Source organism: Bos indicus, chromosome 20 (assembly GCF_029378745.1).
Source record: "Bos indicus isolate NIAB-ARS_2022 breed Sahiwal x Tharparkar chromosome 20, NIAB-ARS_B.indTharparkar_mat_pri_1.0, whole genome shotgun sequence".
NCBI lineage: Eukaryota > Metazoa > Chordata > Mammalia > Artiodactyla > Bovidae > Bos > Bos indicus.
This window is the reverse complement of record NC_091779.1, coordinates 930,675-949,872: the sequence shown is the minus strand read 5'-3', so window position 1 is coordinate 949,872 and position 19,198 is coordinate 930,675. Positions and strand designations below refer to the sequence as shown.

Sequence of the window (19,198 nt, the reverse complement as noted above, 5' to 3'; positions counted from 1 at the left end):
GAGCCACAGTCAGCTCCCGTTCTTGTATTTGCCGCCTGTATAGAGCTTCTCCATATTTGGCAGCAAAGAATATAATCAATCTGATTTCAGTGTTGACCATCTGGTGATGTCCATGTGTAGAGTCTTCTCTTATGTTTTTGGAAGAGGGTGTTTGCTGTGACCAGTGCATTCTCTTGGCAAAACTCTGTTAGCCTTTGCCCTGCTTCATTTTGTACTCCAAAGCCAAATTTGCCTTTACTCCAGGTATCTCCTGACTTCCTGCTTTTGCATTCCAGTCCCCTCTAATGAAAAGGACATCTTTTTTGGGTGTTACTTCTACAAGGTCTTGTAGGTCTTCATAGAACCGTTCAACTGCAGCTCCTTCAGCATTTTGATTGGGGCATAGACTTGGATTACTGTGATATTGAATGGTTTGTCTTAGAAATGAACAGAGATCATTCTGTCATTTTTGAGATTGCATCCAAGTACCGCATTTCAGACTCTTTTGCTGACTGTGAGGGCTACTCCGTTTCTTCTAAGGGATTCTTCCCCATAAGAATCCATATAAGAAAGTGGCTTATCACAGACAGAGGGGTCTGACAGGCTGCAGTCCTTGGGGTCACAGAGCATACACGCACACACGCTCAGTTACCACTGGCTGTGCGGGAGCTGCCGTAGACCCCCTCTCCCCGTCCTGTCCTCTGGGGCGCCCCCTTCCCCCCACTTTAGTGACAGCAGCACACAGAGCAGGTACTGGGAGTGATGAGACAGCAAGTACAGCAGGATGGGGCCGCCAGGGACACGGCGAGGGGCGGTGCGGTGCTGTCTTCTCACGCGCACAGGCTTCGGCTCCGCATGATGGTAAAGCTCCGGGGATCTGTTGCACGACGATGTGAACATACTTCGCTTAAAAATGGTTAAGATGGTCAGTTCTATGTTAAGGCTTTTCTTATAAGCTCTGTTTTTAAAAATGGAGAGAGCACAGGGAGTGAGGTGGAGCAGGGAGCTTGAGCTCGCTTGCCCCACTTGCCAGCCTTCCCTCTGGCTTCCTTCCAGTCAACAGTGTCACCAGCAGAGTGTGCTTGGTCCACACTTGCCTGCACTCGGTGTGCACCCCTTCAGGGCTGAGCCACACGCTTCTCACCAGAACCTCATTCCTTGAGGTCGTAAATGCTTCTCCCCCACATGCTTTGCCCTTGTAAACTCCCTTCTGGTGTCCTGTGCCTCTCAAGTTTTATCTGTTGACCTGGAATAAAAAAGGGCAAATAACAATATCCTCCCCCCACCCCCCGGAATCATAGCTGCTTGGAGCACTATGAGAGTGTGGGCTTTGGGGCCAGAAGCTGGGAAGTTCACCTTTTCTTCTCTTCAGTTCACTTAGCTCTAAGATGGAATAACATGGTTATTCTACATAGCCAAACATGCATAGTTTAAGCAGAGAGGTTCAGCCATCTGTAAACTGGTCTTTGCACTGGGAGACTCTTGGGAGTAAGAATCTGAGGACTCTGAGGAGATCTGGGGACACTGGTTTGGGCTTCAGTGATTAGGCTGCATAATGACATTTGCTGACAAAGGTCCATCTAGTCAAAGCTATGGTTTTTCCAGTAGTCATGTATGGATGTGAGAGTTCGACTATAAAGAAAGTTGAGTGAAGAAGAATTGATGCTTTTGAACTGTGGTGTTGGAGAAGACTCTTGAGAGTCCCTTGGGCAGCAAGGAGATGCAACCAGTCAATCCTAAAGGAAATCAATCCTGAATATCCACTGGAAGGACTGATGCTGAAGCTGAAACTCTAATACTTTGACCACCTGATACGAAGAACTGACTCACTGGAAAAGACCCTGATGCTGGGAAAGATTAAAGGCAGGAGGAGAAGGGGATGTCAGAGGATGAGATGGTTGGATGGCATCACCGACTTGATACACATGAGTTTGAGTAAACTCTGGGAGTTGGTGATGGACAGGGAAGCCTGGCGTGCTACAGTCCATGGGGTCACAAAGAGTCAGACACGAATGAGCGACTGAACTGAACCCAATGAGATTTGGATAGAGAGGCCTGGGGGTGAGCATGGAGTATGCCTGCGTGCCAGGTCACTTCAGTCATGTCCTACTCTTTGTGACTCCATGGACTATAAACTGCCAGGCTCCTCTGTCCATGATATTCTCCAGGCAAGAATACTGGAGTGGCTTGCCATGCCCTCCTCCAGAGGATCCTCCAGAGGATCTTCCCGACCCAGGGATCGAACCCGAGTCTCTTACGTCTCCTGCACTAGCGTCATCTGGGAAGCCCCAAGCATGGGGCAGGCTTTCCCTTCTGGCCTCACACTCCCGGGAAAGCAGCCTTCATGGGGGCAGCAGCAGTGACTCACCATCCCTTGGAAGCTCAGGTGGCCTTCTTTGCTGTGGGTTTTAGCGTGGACCATTCTCAGGACAGAGTCTGGGTCTGCTGCTGCCATCTGCCATGGGCTGTCCCTCCTGGACTGGCCTTCCGCCCCACTGCCCACCTAGACAGTGGCCGGCTTCCCTGTTGGGCACAGTGGGGACAGCACCCAGGGCCAACATCGCTTTTAAGGGACCCATGAAGATGGTTTAATTTCTTTGAAAATTAAAAGAAAAAAAGTGAGTGTTTAGGTCAAGTAGATGTTATATAATCTTAATGTATTTGTTTTAATACCAGCATAGTTATACAATGGGCTTCCCTGATAGCTCAGTTGGTAAAGAATCCACCTGCAATGTAGGAGACCCTGGTTTGATTCCTGGGTTGGGAAGATCCCCTGGAGAGGGAATGGGTGCACATTCCAGTATTCTGGCCTGGAGAATTCCATGGACTGTATAGTCCACGGGGTAGCAGAATCAGACACAACTGAGCGACTTTCACTTTCATAGTTATACAATATAATATTTAATTTTTTAAACAGAGGAAGGTGCCCACAAAGGCAAAAGTACCGAGGGCCCATTTTGGCCCTTGAACCCACGGTGATGTGCCCACTCTCTTCTCTGCTCCTATAATGGGGGCTGTCTGTCCTCCCCACCCCCACCACCCATTTAGAATCTGGAATATTCTCTCTGGCATTTTATTTATTTTTAGGGACCCATTTCACGTGCCCGTCCCATCAGCTGGCAATAGCTACTTAGAGCAGGCAATTGGTGAGACGAGTTCAAAAGCCTGTCTGAGGTTCCTGGGAAAGAATGTTGTTGTCCTCACTGAGTGTCGTCTCTCTGAGGCTCGGGACGGGGGAGAGACAGCAAGCACATTGTGTTCCTGCTCTCCATGCACCTTTGCCTTTTATCCCCCACCGGACTCCACATTTTGCAAGATAGAATATGCCTTCCACGTGCTGAGCATCCCATGATGAAAGATCTAGAAGCCTTTAAGACCTGTTGATGGATTGATTGAGGAGGGTCTGTGACTACCCTTGATCCCGTTTCCTGTCCTCTTGACATCTCTTCATTTTCTTTTTCTTTTCCCCTTTCAGGCGCCTGAACAAGAATAAGCTGCAGGTCCTCCCAGAGCTGCTTTTCCAGAGCAACCTGAAGCTCACCAGACTGTGAGTAGAGTGAACTTGCTTTCTCTGCCTTGGGTCTTGCCTGCATTTGCTGATGCAGAGGATGTGGCTGCCTTAGCGCGGGGAGCCCTGACCACGTGGAGCGTGGCAGTGAGTCCGCACGTGTGGGCATCCGGAGTCCGGATTCAGCACGGGGGTCCCTGTGCTCCCCTCCAGCCCACCTTTTCTGCTCCCTTCCTTCAGAGAGTCACTGAAGTGGCCGGTGAGAGCTGTGGACTTAGGCTAGTGCGTGTCTCCTTTACATGGAGGGAGGAAATCCATCCTTTCACCTGGGTCTGAATGTACCTCAGGGAAATGCCCCGAGGGGGGCTTGGAGGTGAGTTGGTTCACACAAGACAGTCTCAGAGGGCAGTGGTTTGGATTAAACCTGTCAACCTCACCTCCTTGCTGGCTAGAAGGGTTCCTGCCCTGTGCCTGCTTCCTCCCACTGCCCGTCCGGGAACTCTGGATCTGGAGGTCTGTGATTTGTGTGGGAAAGGAAGAAAAACCTTGAATTTTGCTTTCTCTTTGGGATGGTCCAGGATATAATGAAGCGGGGAGACTTGGAGATGTCTTTGTGTATTTATTTAGCATGAGAGTTTGGATACTCAAGAACTGGAGAAACACATCCGGATGGAAAGTGTGATTCATGGACTGGGGGTGTTAGGCAAGTGCTGATTGCCGACAGAATAGCTTCAGGACTGTATCTGAAAGTCCTACTGGCGGTGACTAGTGTATATTATGGGGTGAATTGCTTGCCCAAGGCTTAACTTTCTGGTTGGAGCAACAAGTGTCTGGCTGCTTAGCAATCAGGCAGCAAGATTTACAACGTGGCTGGGAGGACTGTGACGTTACTGGAGAGGTTTCTGCATGGTGGCCACCATTCCCATTCCAATGGCCATGTTAATACCTACGCACGCGGTCCACTGGTGCATGTAGGCTCCGGGATAAATTGGGAAATATGAAACACATGTTTGCATGTGCACTTAAGAATGAGTTCTGAATTAGGAAATTGTATCTCTGTCTGTACACACAGCGAGAGACTATAGTCACTCAGTGCTGCGGTGGTCTTGCTTGCCTTCTCTTGGGTGCACCTGGACTTTGTCACAGTCTTCTCTGGCTGGTACTCCCTTTCTCTTGCTCAGTCCACCCGACTGACTGTACTAAATGTGGGAAAGAGTACGCCTCCCTTCCACTCTTCCACTCTTCATCCACCTTGATGGATGTGAGGGTGGATGAAGTGCAGTGTGTATCTGGCAGAGCTGAATAAGCAGTACCAAATGGGCAGATGGGGGAACCACTCTGGTTTTTCCCTTCCCCTTCCCTGGAGAGTTCTTTCCTTAAACACTCGCTTAATAGCCGACTCTCCAGCCAGCCCTACCTTGTGCCTTTCAGCCTGCCTTTAACTAAACCGTACAGACTGTGTGCCGTCCACCTGGGCTCTCAGCATCACTTTCCAGCAAACAGAAGGTGCCTGTGGGGCTGGGCTGCCAGGCAGCTTTGAGCAGGCGGGGTCTGAGGGTCCCGCTGCTGCAGGAGGTTGGGGGAGGGGTGGGTTCCTGCTCCGCGAAGACATCAGCGGATGCCCATTTTAGGCGGAGCTGATCTTGATCTGGGCAGAGGAGGCGTTTCAGGCTGTGGTAACAGGTCTCTGAGATGCAGGGTGCAGGCCCAGCCAGGCAGCACAGGGGCGTGGGGAGTCCAGTGTGGCGGCCTCATGGCCGCTTTCTGACTGAGAGAGGTCAGGAGAGCCACAGGTCGTCTGTGCCTGTGTCCTCATCAGGAAATGATGAGAGGCCCCCTCTTCCGTTCATGTACCTCACCAAGGAGCTCTCTGAACCCAAAGAGATTACGCTGTGCCTGCATTTTCTGGGTTTAAAGTGCTCTGCACACATAATCAGCGTAGATAACTATTGTTACTCCTGCAACTCCCATCTTCACAACTTGTTTCTAATCTCCTTTCATGGGAGGCTTGAAGAGACGAGGAGCTGCCATCAGAGCTGTGATCTGTTACATGGAGCTTTTGCTTCAAGCCAGAGAGCAGCGGTTGGAAAGGTCCATTCCTCTCCAGGCTCCTGGCCAGGCCCAGTGTGACACACAGAGGCACTCAGGAGTGGGTGGATAGATGATACAGGCCTTAGGTTATGAGCAGTGCACTCAGGGAGCTTTGAATCTTTTATCCATCATTCATTCAGGAAGCTTCTCCCAGGTGCCTGGCCTCTGTGCTGGGTGTAGAGCTGCAGACATGAAGGATGCCCTGTACCCACCCCGTCAGGACACTCTCTGAATAGCTGCCAAAGAGCTGAGAGCTAAATGTATATATTTTTCATTGAAGCAGCTTTATTAACCTGGGTTTTGGCTATAATCAGCAATCCCTTTTTCTCTCTGGGCTTGGTCTTTGATTTTTCTTAATGGCCCTCTTGTGTCTTTGTCTTATTTTGTCAGCCACTCCAGGGCCTTTTTGGAAGTAAGCAGGGTGCAAATTAGAAATCAATAAATGTGCAATCATGAGTGTGTATACATATGCCACTGGCTCTGTTTTAAAAGAGCACTGAATCTCAATAGACGCAGCGAGCCATTTTCCAAGGAATGCTAAATGGGGCTGCTGGGTGGCTGTCTCCTCCACAGCCTGCCATGAGGTTTAAGCAGCAATTCAACACACCTTCTCTTACTAGATCCGTAGACAAAAACTGCTTCATATTCAATGATTATCTAAAAAACACCTTTTGGAAAAGCTATGGTCATATTTTAAGACATGTAGTGATGGGAAAGGGAAATGTTATTCATTGGGAACCAGTGTTATTCTAATATTGCTACTAACCAGTGACAGACATGGAGAAGGCCATAGCACCCACTCCAGTGCTTCTGCCTGGAAAATCCCACGGACAGAGGAGCCCGGTAGGCTGCAGTCCATGGGGTCGCTGAGTCAGACACGACTGAGTGACTTCACTTTCACTTTTCACTTTCATGCACTGGGGAAGGAAATGGCAACCCACTCCAGTGTTCTTGCCTGGAGAATCCCAGGGACGGGGGAGCCTGGTGGGCTGCCGTCTATGGGGTCGCACAGAGTCAGACATGACTGAAGCGACTTAGCAGCAGCAGTGACAGAAGTGTGACTAAGATCAGTCTAACCCAAAGGGGAAGTGCATCAGTTCACGTGCGTGAGAAGGCCAGTGGTTGCTATGGTTGGCTGGCTTTATGTATTATTTTTATTTTCTTGAATAATTCTATGTATTTATTTTTGGTTGTGCTGGATCTTCACAGCTGAACAGGCTTTTCCTTAGTTGCGGCAAGTAGGGGCTACTCTCTGGTTGCAGTGTGCAGGCTCCTCATGGCAGTAGATTTCTTTGTTGTGGCGCACAGGCTCTAGGGCATGCAGGTCTCAGTCGTCTTGGCTTGCAGTCTCTAGAGCACAGGCTCAATAGTTGTGATGCACAAGCTTAGTTGCTCTGGGTCATGTGGGATCTTCCCAGTCAGGGTTCGAACCTGTGTCTTCTGCATTGGCAGGCAGACTCTTTATCACTGAGCTACCAGGGAAGCCCCTGTGACTGGGTTTAGAAACCTCTGGATCCAGGGGCATGGTGGTGTCATCAGGACTTCATCTCACTCCCTCCAGCCCTTGGAAGTGTGCACGGGATGGCAGACAGCAGCAGGAGACTCAGAGGGAAGTAACCTAGCAACCAGGGTGGAGAGGGTGTCACTGACGACAGACATGCAAAAAAGAACTGAGAGTCAGTTGCTTACCTTGGTCACAACTCCAACTCTGAGCAGGTGACTGTGGCTGGTAAGATGATGTCCTCCGATTAACCAGTTTTTTGGCGATGATGGTGTGGGTCCTGGGAATGGATTTCCCAAAGAAAAGAGTAATTCTGTTATCAGAAGACAGAGCGAGAGACCCCCGAACTTAAACATCTGATGTCTACAAGTTTGTTGAGCATCTAGTCTGTGCAGTTCCCTGCGCTTCCACTGAATGGCTTGGATTTTCACAATAACACTTCAGGGTAATGACAGCAGCAAACGCTGCGTCCCAGGTGCTCCTCTGATGCTTTGCACGTACCTCGTTTGAGGCGCCTGATGACCGTGTGGGGGTAGGGACTGTGACTGCTTTTCCACAGACGTGAACTGGGGCTCAGAGAGGTCCAAGGACTTGCCCAGCATCATACACTTCCTCAGTGACTGAGCCAGGAACCAAATGCGGGTAATCTGACTCCGAAGACTGTGAGTTCATTCTCCTACAATTAGCTCTCTGCCTCAATACGCCCATTTTATAGATGAGGAAACTAAGGCTCGGATTTTAAACTACTTGTCTGCATATCATATTTATAAGCAGCAGCAGCTCTTTTGATTCTACCTGAGCGTGCAGATTTCAGCCTTCACAGCAATTCTGCAAAGAGAATCATTATTAAATCTACTTCTGAAGCTCAGAAGGATTGTCTGACCTACCTAAGTACTCCCTGTGTAGTTGTACAACCAGGATACACTGGAATGGGGAGCAGAGCGCATACATGTTGCTGCAGAGTATTTCTCTCATGCTACACTGCTGTGCTAACTATTGTGGGGAGCTGAAGTCATGCTAAAAATGAGAGTTTTTATCAGACCTTGGCTGGTTACCCACACCCCTCAGATGCAGCACCATCAGATCCCTTGGTGTGTGTGTGTAGTAGTGCTGTGTCTACGCTCTCACTCTGTCCTTCGGTACACAGAGCATGAGCCACAGCATCCTAGAACGCAGAAGTGCCCTGAGGCTTAGGTAATACCATTGTGGTCTGTAGAACACCCAGCAAGGTCTCTGTCCTACCTTGGGCACTCAGTAAATATTAGCTCACTCTAATCCTGAGGTTTTCAGTCTGTCTGCCCTCTGATGGAGGAGGATAAGAGGCTTATGGAAGCTTCCTGATGAGAGAGACTGACTGAGGGGGAAACTGCCTCTTAAGAGTCCCTTGGACTGCAAGGAGATCCAACCAGTTCATCCTAAAGGAAATCAGTCCTGAATATTCATTGGAAGGACTGATGCTAAAGCTGAAACTCCAATACTTTGGCCACCTGATGCAAAGAACTGACTCCTTGGAAAAGACGTTGATGCTGGGAAAGATTGAGGGCAGGAGGAGAAGGGACAACAGAGGATGAGATGGTTGGATGGCATCACCGACTCAATGGGCATGAGTTTGAGTAAACTCTGGGAGTTGATGATGGACAGGGAGGCCTGGCGTGCTGCAGTCCATGGGGTCGCAAAGAGTCAGACACAACTGAGCGACTGAACTGACTGAATCCTGAGGTAGATTATAAGATTTTCAGATGTCAGAGCTGTATTTCTGCTCTTTCTTTTCTCTCACTCCTGACCCACAGCTGATCTTAGGAGATGGCAGTGAAGGAAAAGTGTTAAAGAGCTGCCCAATTACTTGTAATGAGACTATGGGCAAATTATTAATACTTAACCTCTCTGGTCTCATGTTGTTGATCAGTAAAATAGACTATAATAGAACCTCTTTCTCCAGGGGTTTGTAATATACTTGTAAACAGCCCAGGGACAGCCTTTAGCATTGAATAGAGCGCACAGAAAGCACTCAGTGAAAATGGCCATGGTTAGCTTTTGCCGGCTAACTGATAGGAATGGTGCATATGCTGGGGCTTTGGCATCTCTGATGTCAACATTTGAGAATCTGGCAAAGAGTCTAGGCTCTGAAATAGAGGAGGGTTGAGGGAGGTACCAGGAGTGGGACAATCCCGACCCTCGCACTGGCTCTGCCACCCACAAGCTGTGTGACCTTAGGCATGTTACTTCACCTCTCCGGGCCTGATTCAGAGAGGTTGGGATGGAGCACAGCTTGTTATATGGTCTGTAGGTTACTGATTTCTCCTTTCGTGCCTCTCCTTCCAGCTTTCTCTTTTACCTGTATACTGGGGGAAGGAGTGAAAAGTTTCTGGTTATTTGGAAGTTAAGTGGTTAATGTTGCCAGAAATTCCTTCAGAGAAGCAAAAGACAAGATGAAAACAGTAATTAAAAGCTGTCTGCCTTTCCCCAGATTAGGGAGCTTTGAAGGGGATGAGAGGGACACGGAGTTTCCCAGCTGCTTTTTAAGAGTTTGACTTTGCCAGCTGAGGCTGAGCAGACCCCTGGGGTCCTTCTGCTCCATTCTCCTGGATTCATGGCAGAAGAGTTCGTTACGTAGCTGATAGTGGTTTAAAGCCTGACTGAAGAAGCAGCTGCACTAGCAGCAGGACAGAGGCCCCCAGTTATTCTCCACACAGTCCTGCAAAGTATTTGGCGGATTTGAAAAAAATGCCGCTGGGGTTAAACTGCTGTCGCTCACTTGGGTCAGTGGAGTTGCAAGACTCAGGGAGTTGATTGCCAGGCAGCTGAAAACAATATGAAACGTGGACAGCCAACTTTGCCCCAGGTCACTGGGCTGCTGCCCCCTCCCAGAGTTGTGAGACCTCAGTTTTCAAGGAGCTTACTTGCAGCGAGCGAGCCATCCCCTCCACTGTCGCTTTCTGCTGGCTTGTACCTCTCCTTCATGTTACCATGTTCCGCCCCAGTCACACAGCCACGCATATCCGTGCTGTGTGCAAGCTCAGTCATGCCCAGCTCTTTGCGACCCCATGGACTGCAGTCCACCAGGCTCCTCTGACCGTGGGATTCTCCAGGCAAGAATACTGGAATGGATTGCCAAGCTCTCCTCCAGGGGATCTTCCCCACCCAGGCACTGAACCTGCTTCTCTTGCGTCTCCTGCGTTGGCAGGTGGGCTCCACCGTACCACCTGGGAAGCTCCATGCCCATAGCCCCAAACAAACCAGAAGCTGCGCTTCTGCATTTGTGCTTTGCTAAGTGATCTAGTGTTTCTTTCTTTTTTTTTTTCTTTACATATTTATTTATTTGACTGCTTGGGGTCTTAGCTGTGGCGTGTGGGATTTCTTTGAAGCAGTCCAATAGTGGAGGAAAAAGTCAGGGAACTGCCCAGACTTGGGTTTGGATCCCACCCTCTGCTGACTGACCCTGGGCAAGTGACCTCAACTATCTTAGTCTCTGGTTGATTAGCTAGACAACAGGGATACTAGTCAGAGCTCCTGTCTTAGTTTGCTGGGGCTGTGACAATAAAGTGCCTCAGGCCAGATGGCTTAAATAACAGAAATTTGTTTCCTCACAGCTTACAGCCTGGAAGTTTCAGATCTGAGTGCTGGCAGGGCTGGTTTCCGGAGGCCTCTCTTCTTGCCTTGCAGCTGATGGTCTTCTTCCTGTGCTTCTGCTGCTGTTGTCTTGTTCACGCTCGCCCGTGAGGTCCCGTCCTTCTGTCACAAGGACACTACTCGTGTTGTCTTAGGGCCACACTTAGTGAACTCATTAAAGACCCAGTCTCCAAATAGAGCCTCATTTAAGTCCTGGGGGCAGGAACTTGAACAAATGAATGAACACATCAGCACATAATAGATCCCAAGTGTTTTCTGCATATTTACTGTGAATCTCTCTGCGATCTGCTTTCAAGTAGCTTCTCTTCCTTGGTGGCTCAGTCGGTAAAGAATCTGGTTGCAATGCAAGATTCAGTCCTTCGATCTGGAAGATCCCCTGGAGAAGGCAGTGACAACCCTCTCTAGTACTCTAGCCTGTAGAATGGACAGAGGAGCCTGGTGGGGTACAGTCCTTGCGGTCTCAAGAGTCAGACACTGCTGCTGCTGCTGCTAAGTCGCTTGAGTCGTGTCCGACTCTGTGCGACCCCGTAGACGGCAGCCCACCAGGCTACCCCGTCCCTGGGATTCTCCAGGCAAGAACACTGGAGTGGGTTGCCATTTCCTTCTCCAATGCATGAAAGTGAAAAGTGAAAGGGAAGTCACTCAGTCGTGTCCAAGAGTCAGACACAACTTAGCGATTAAACCACCACCACCATTCTCAGGTTTAGGAGGTTAGATACTCCATTATCCCCAGTTTAGAGATAAACAGACAGGGTCCTAGAGATTTGGACAGCTTGCTCAAGGTCACTGGCAAAGCTAAAATTCAAACTGAGGCTTGCCCGAACCCAGAGCGCACATCCTCACCACCATTTCCATCCTAGAGTTATAACAAGTTACAACTTAAGTGCCGGCGCGGCCTGATAGAAGCTCAGCCAGTGCTGCAGTTCTTGTATATCCCTGAAGCCCTCGTGAGCCCACATTTGTTGGATGACTGGAATGCTGTACCTCTACCTTCTGCTTCTCGGAGATCCTTTCGCAGCCACCTGAGTCTTCCAATTCTGCACTAACCTTTAAAACATAAGTACATGCAATGTGTGTCTCCATAAAACTCTGCACTGATGTGAAATGGCGCTATAAAAGTGAAAAACCAGTGGAGAAAACAAAACCCACACTACTCAGTTTTCCAGCAGAGTTGTTATCTGATGTGGTAAAATGGTAACAGGATGAGGGGAAAGCCAGTCCGGCAGGGGAGGGGGCCTCAGAGACGGCCTGCCTGGAGCTGGGTCCAGGAGACCTGTCCCGCTTCTGGGCTGGCCCGGCCTTCAGAGGCCAGGGGCAGACGGTGAGACCAGCCTCACCATCGCAGACACGGGGTCACTTTTTCCAGGGACACGGCCACCTCAGTCTCAGGGAAAGAATCCTCGCCCATTGGAACTCTGCTTCCTCCTCCAGCATCCCCCCAACCCCCGAGCGCTGGGGCAAGGCCAGCCTTCCTCTCGCTTCATGACAGGCTTCATCACGTGCTTGAAGACGGGTTTAGCTTTAGTCTGCATGTGGACAGATAATGGATTGCAGTGGGTATCCTGGTACTCTTGGGGTTTCTGTTTTGTGTGAGTTGCATTCACTGTAGTGCCTGAAGCTGGAGCGAGGGAAAGAAGTCAGGCAAGGTTTCTATTCTCCCTTCACTGAGACTTTATCCAACTGAGCACAGAAGCCTTTGGCCTTGTTCACACAGTTGATTGTAAGGATAATACTTTGAATTGCCTTATAGACTCATCCTATTGAATGAAAGGGCTAGAAGTAAAAGTTATCTGGACCAGCATTTTTCAACCTTGACTGCATATCTGAATACCTGGGAATCTGGTTAAAATGTGGACTCTGGTTCTGCAGCTCTGGGGTGGGCCCTAGGACTCTGCATTTCTGTTTGACTACACTTTGCAGAGCAAGGATCCAGATTGCAGTGGTTCTTAGATTGGCCTATAGAAAAAAAATCCTTTGAGGTCCTAGTTAAAATGTTGATTCCTGGGCCTTGTCCTCAAGGACTCTAGTTCATTAGATCTGGAATGAACCTAAGGATTTGACTCTGTAAGTAGATGATTTTGGTGTAGGTTACCCACCCATGGGGCATATTTTGGGAAACACTGAAATAGTACAACCCTATTATTTTATAGGTTGGGAAGTAGAGAAGGCACCAGACATTTCATAAGCACCTACTGTGTGCTACACACCTTATGCATTTGCCATCTTTGGCCTTCCTTCAAGGTAGGTGTGTTTGTGCCCACTACACAGATGATGAAACTGAGGCATGAGTTTAGCTAACTCACCAGGAATAAACCCAGGTTGTTCTGACCCCCAGTTCTATATATTTTTCTGTTTTTGTGCTGCTGGTGCTGAAATACATCTTGAAAAAGACGATAGGTGAGTGGTAGGGGGAGGGGAGAATAAGAGAGCAGTCATGGAACTCTGAAGCTTTCAAGACTCGGGGTTTGTACTTTTATGCTCATATGAGCATATATGAACCTATGCTCGTATCTCAGATCTAGGATATTAAGCCTTGAAACATTAAAAGAGAAGAGTTTATAGACTTAAATGCACATTTGCAAGTACCTTTCTGAGTTCCCTCAATTTATCAGAGATAGAGTGAGGTTTTACGTTTTCCAATTCTTTAGCTCTTTGGGCCAGCAGGAGAATCTTCTAAAGTGATCACGCAATACTTGTATTTGAGTACATTCTGCCAGCTTGGAAAGTTTTTACATTTCTTTTTTTAAGAAAGAAAACCAAGCTGTGACTTTACAATGCTTTGGAATTACAGAATATGCTTGTAATTTTTACAATTCTGCACAGACTTCTTTGCCACATCTGGTTGATATTACTGGCAGGGATATATGGGGGAATAAGCATGGGCTGGAATGTGAAACATCCCACAAAATGAGTTTCTTATAGGTTGCTGTATAAAACATTTTGAGTTTCCCTCTCTTTGGAAGCATAGCTTAAGTGACTTCATGGATTTAGTATTTTCTTTGGTTCGAAGGTAAAGGTTTTTGCTGGGCTACTTAGTAGGGGTTCCAAGATGCTTTTCCGAGGATGTATGGAAAGGGTTAACATTTGAGAGTGAGGCCATGGGTCAGGATGGGAAGAGGCACGCTTGGAGGAAGTCAGACCAACCTGTGATGAAAAGCACTGGACCCTGGTGATGGTTGGAACCCTGGGGGCCAACTGAATTGCTACAGGAAAAGGAAGAATGGAGGGAGAGAGGGCTACATGGGTAAGGACTTAGGAGGCCTCATGAATCTTCGCTCAGCTGGAGAGCTGGTGAGCATGAAACAACTGATGGCAAGAAGAGGTTGAGTTCTTGCAAAGCCAAAAGCCTTGGTCCATCTGTAGGAAAATAGAAAAATCAAACTCCCAGGCTGATCCCTGGCACATGGTCAGTTCCCTACGGGGGACATTCTTGCTCAGTTCCCAGGCGGAGAAAAGACTGTTTTACCAGGGACAGTTCGAGCATCCGCTGAGCACCCACTGCCTGTGTCACCACCACGCGCTGGTTGTTGGGATGCTGAGTCCAGAATGCAGACATGTCTCATCTTAGCCCTGAGGGTATGAGCACGGGCTGTTCGCCACCTGGCTCCTCTCAGGCTTCCTTGGCCGGGACCCACCTGCACAGTTGGAAACTTTCTGCAGAAGAACATGTGCTGTTCTCAGCACCCCGTGGCATGTGGTGGGCTTGGCCAGGCTGTATGGACAAAGCCAAGGGTGCTCGTAGAGACCATGATGATCGGCGCTGCCCGTTGTGTAGCCCAAAGTCCTCCCCATGGTCGGCGAAGCAGAGGGTTTGGCTAGGCAGCTGATAGTTTGGCCTCTCATTGGCATGTCTAGGGCTCTGGACCAGCTTTTGGTTAAAATATACATGCCAACATTTCTCCCAGTGGGGAGGAAGCATCTTGACCTTGAGAGGTCAGAATGCTCTAAGGGAGAACACTGCATTTCTAAGAGGGTTAAAGGGTGGGTGGCAATGTGGCCCTTTCCTGAAGATGACAATCCGAGGCCAGCCTTCACCCGTACCTTTGCACGTGTTCCTCCTTCTCTAGGGTTAGAACTCTCAGGGGACTTGACATGTCAGGGAACTATCACACTGCATATCGAAATATATCAGCCTTGTTGACATGAGAAGACCCCAGGCACACATTCTCCAATTCCCTAAATGATGGTGTGTACCCCTGTCTCATAATCTCGACCTGTTTGTTCTCGAATCACATTCAGTATCAAAGGAAACCTTTCTAAAGGGCCTGATCATCTCTCATTTTCAACCACCACTTGGGAATCCCTCCAGGGGACAAATAGCATTTTAATTTGATGTCCCAAATTCTAGCCTAATTTTGAGTTATACACATACACAAAAGTCTGTAATAGTGACTTTCTCCTGGTTGTCCTAGGGATCCTGGACTTTGAGCAACAGTTTCCATTTGTAAAGTTTGCAGTCCATTTACAAATCCTGGAGCCTAAAGCTTGTAATGAAAGTGTTGACACAGTATTAACAACAGCAAAACTATGATAACACGGTACTGTCCAAACCAAACAGAAATGGAGAAGTTTAAGTAAATTTCACGCTCCTTGCCTGAATGTGGTGTGCTGGGCCTGAGTTTTTGATTCATGGTTTAGAATAATATTTTAATGTTTTATTCATGATGTTCCTTTATTTCCATCATTCCTTCTCTAATTCTCCTCACCCTGCTTGTGGTGATGTAGCCTGCTTGGAAGTCTGGATTTGTCTTGATCTGTGCTGCCCATTGTGTAGCCCAAAGTCCTCCCCATGGTTGGTGAAGCAGAGGGTTCAGCTAGGCAGCTGATAGTTTGGGCTCTCATTGGCATGTCTAGGGCTCTGGACCAGCTTTTGATTAAAATATACATGCCAACATTTCTCTCAGTGGGGAGGAAGCATCTTGACTTTGAGAGGTCAGGATGCTCTGTCTAAGGGAGAAAACTGCATTTCTAAGAGGATAAAAGGGTAGCCAAGAACTGATTCCCTCCATCTCAATTTCATTGAATTTGGAATTTAGGAAACTCTGAGCCATATGCAGATGACATCACCCTTAGGGCAGAAAGTGAAGAGGAACTAAAAAGCCTCTTGATGAAAGTGAAAGTGGAGAGTGAAAAAGTTGGCTTAAAGCTCAACATTCAGAAAACGAAGATCATGGCATCTGGTCCCATCACTTCATGGGAAATAGATGGGGAAACAGTAGAAACAGTGTCAGACTTTATTTTTTTGGGCTCCAAAATCACTGCAGATGCTGACTGCAGCCATGAAATTAAAAGATGCTTACTCCTTGGAAGGAAAGTCATGACCAACCTAGATAGCATATTGAAAAGCAGAGATATTACCTTGCCAACAAAGGTTCATCTAGTCAAGGCTCTGGTTTTTCCCGTGGTCATGTATGGATGTGAGAGTTGGACTGTGAAGAAGGCTGAGCGCCGAAGAATTGATGCTTTTGAACTGTGGTGTTGGAGAAGACTCTTGAGAGTCCCTTGGACTGCAAGGAGATCCAACCAGTCCATTCTAAAGGAGATGAGTCCTGGGTGTTCATTGGAAGGACTGATGCTAAAGCTGAAACTCCAATACTTTGGCCACCTCATGCGAAGAGTTGACTCATTGGAAAAGACTCTGATGCTGGGAAGGATTGGGGGCAGGAGGAGAAGTGGACGACAGAGGATGAGATGGCTGGATGGCATTACCGACTCGATGGACGTGAGTCTGGTTGAACTCCGGGAGTTGGTGATGGACAGGGAGGCCTGGCGTGCTGCGATTCATGGGGTTGCAAAGAGTCGGACACGACTGAGCGACTGAACTGAACTGAACCATAGATCAGGATGCTCAGAAAGAGCACCCTAACTTTAATAATTTTTAAAAATGAAAATCAATGGTAGCAATAGAGAAAGAAAGGCTGGGTCATCCATGTTATTAATATCACGGCCCAGTCATCTCCTTCCTGTGTATTTATATCTCCTCCTCCACTCCCCCTTTTATTTCAAAAACAAATGCACATACCCGTCAACACCACACACAGACACAGTGAAACCTTCTCTCTGTATAAGAATCTCAGACAGATAAATGAAGATCCCTTACAGACTGCAGAATCAGAGCACAGATATAATTCCACTTTAGTGCACGATACTGCCTTTTAAATGAGCTCACATTATTGAGCAACGCTCTGAGGAGATACCAGAGGTCAGGACAGCAGCCGCACTGGTGGAACAGGAGACACTTTGTCTCCTTGGCTCATATAATTGGTGTTTTTGGTGCACAGAGATGGTAGTGGCAGATCTGTGTCAGAGACAGTAAATTATTAGTGTAAATGTTTTCTGGCCTCCAGAGAGAGCTCCTCTGTTCCCTGGAAGAGATGTGCCTGGGCCAGGCTTCTCCCCAAGACCTGCAGGGATGGTCACTCCACGTTACAACACAAAGCAGAGCTTTGTCGCCCACTCATTCCCGAGGGCTCAGCCACTGGACAGCATTATCTTGGGAAATAACTGTCATGGCTTCCGCTGCTAACGGCGCTCTCTGCAGATCCTCTTGCCCCATGCGTGGCACTTCCTTTGCATAAATGAGAGTGAAGGATGGGCGATCATTAGGCCTAATGAGGTTGAAAAGCAGCAGCAGTGAGACCTGTTGCCCAGGAAGTACTGTACTTGCCCATTTTTCCCTGAGTGTGGAGTCACTGATAGGTGTGGTGGGACAGCCGGGTAGAGCCTGTCACTCTGCGTCATCTGTTGTCATCACCCAAGTACGTGCCACCATCCTTTCTCCATGAGATGACTGCAAGGACCTCCCCACTAAATCCTCCTGCTTCTACTCATGTTTCCTGCTTGTCCATCATCCATTCGACAGTTACCGTGACTGTTTTCAGTCCAATCAGATTTCATTCCCCCAATAAAACCTTCAATGACTTCATATCCTCCTAAGAATAACGCCAAGCTCCCACATCACAGCCTGGCCCCCGTTCTTCTTAGTGCCATCCTAGGACACGCTTCCCACTTCCACTGCACTGCAGCCTCCGAGCCTTCTTCCTGGTGCTCCCACACTCCCATCCCTTTCTCAGATCGTGGCCTTGGCCTGTGCACTCCCTTAGAGACCCTTCCCTGATCACCCTGCCCACAGTAGCATCCCTTCCTCACTAGCCACTGTCTATAACATGACCTGGTTTTGTTTTCTTCATAACACTTATCACTACCCAAAGTTCTTCTGTCCATTTATTATTTACTTTCTGCTTGTGTGTCCCCCAGGAGATTGGAAGCTTCCTGAGGGCTGGGATTTGTCTGTCTTGTTGACTCTGTAATTGGCTACCACTGCACCTAACATGGAGCGGGCACTGCAAAAGTGTGCTATAAAGGAGTGAATGAGAAAAGGAACTTGGGCTTTTCACAGTCTGGTTTTTGCTCTCAGCACATGATCAAAGGCACCTTCTGCTCCAGACCGGCACTGTCTGCTCATAGCTCTGAAAAAGTCCCAAATAATATTTAATAGCGTATGTGTACATATATGGTTTCCCTGGTAGCTTTACAGTAAAGAATCCACCTGCAAAGGAGGAGACCTGGGTTCGATCCCTGGGTCAGGAAGATCCCCTGGAGAAGGGCATGGCAACCCTCTCCAGTATTCTTGCCTGGAGGATCTCATGGACAAAGGAGCCTGGTGAGCTACAGTCCACAGGGTTGCAAAGAGTTGGACATGACTGAGCTACATATATGCACTCACGGACATAGACACACACTCGATAATATTGCACATACATAAGAGTGAGGATAAGACTAACACACTGGACTTCTTCTCTTGGTTTTTAGACTCTGTTTATTTTACTCTTTGCAAGACAAATTACTTGGGTTTAAAAAGTAGAAGGACTCTATCCTGGGGTCCTGAGAGGGCCGTCCTGGGACGAGCCCATCCACACACAGATATGCCTTGCAGCACAGGTGTGAGCTGACTTCAAGGGCCACTAGGGTGGGATTCAGACTTCCACCAAAGAGAGAGAAAGAGCTCATGCTGGGCTCCTCTGCTGGCAGATGTGAGCCAATGTCCGGGACTGAGAGCTGGGGAGGGAATGTTATTTTTTGATGCTTATTTCAAAGACCTGGGAATAATATTCTGTGACACAATGAAATGAAAAGATAAATTGTGTTTGCTTCATCTTCAGGCCTCACTGATTTTTTTTTTTTTTTTTTTACTTCTAATGGACATTGAAAGGAATCGTCTAGCTATTGGAAGCCTTAGCTCAGTGAAGGCTTTCCAGAAAGCCTTTGAGACCTGTGGGGGCTCAAAACAAGCCCCAATCTTAGTATGAAAAAAGAATAGATCACACTCATTTACTGAGCATTGACCTAAACCTCCCATTATTTTTTTGAGATCTAAACCAGAGGTTGTTTGAAAGACATCTGGTGAATTAGTCCAAACCTGAAGTCAACCATGTCTTCCGAAATAATTGAACCAGAACCACACTGGAACATCAAAATATTAACGTTTT

At 48.1% G+C, this 19,198-nt stretch overlaps 1 protein-coding gene across 3 annotated transcripts in view; it reads left to right on the top strand.

The window, feature by feature from the left end:
- Positions 1–19,198, top strand: part of SLIT3 (slit guidance ligand 3) — a 723,070-nt gene that overhangs the window by 133,704 nt on the left and 570,168 nt on the right. For all 3 annotated transcript variants that reach the window (XM_070774480.1, XM_070774479.1, XM_070774481.1), the window contains exon 4: positions 3,455–3,526. In XM_070774480.1, coding sequence (XP_070630581.1) covers positions 3,455–3,526 — 72 coding nt within the window. The remainder of the gene's footprint in view (positions 1–3,454; positions 3,527–19,198) is intronic.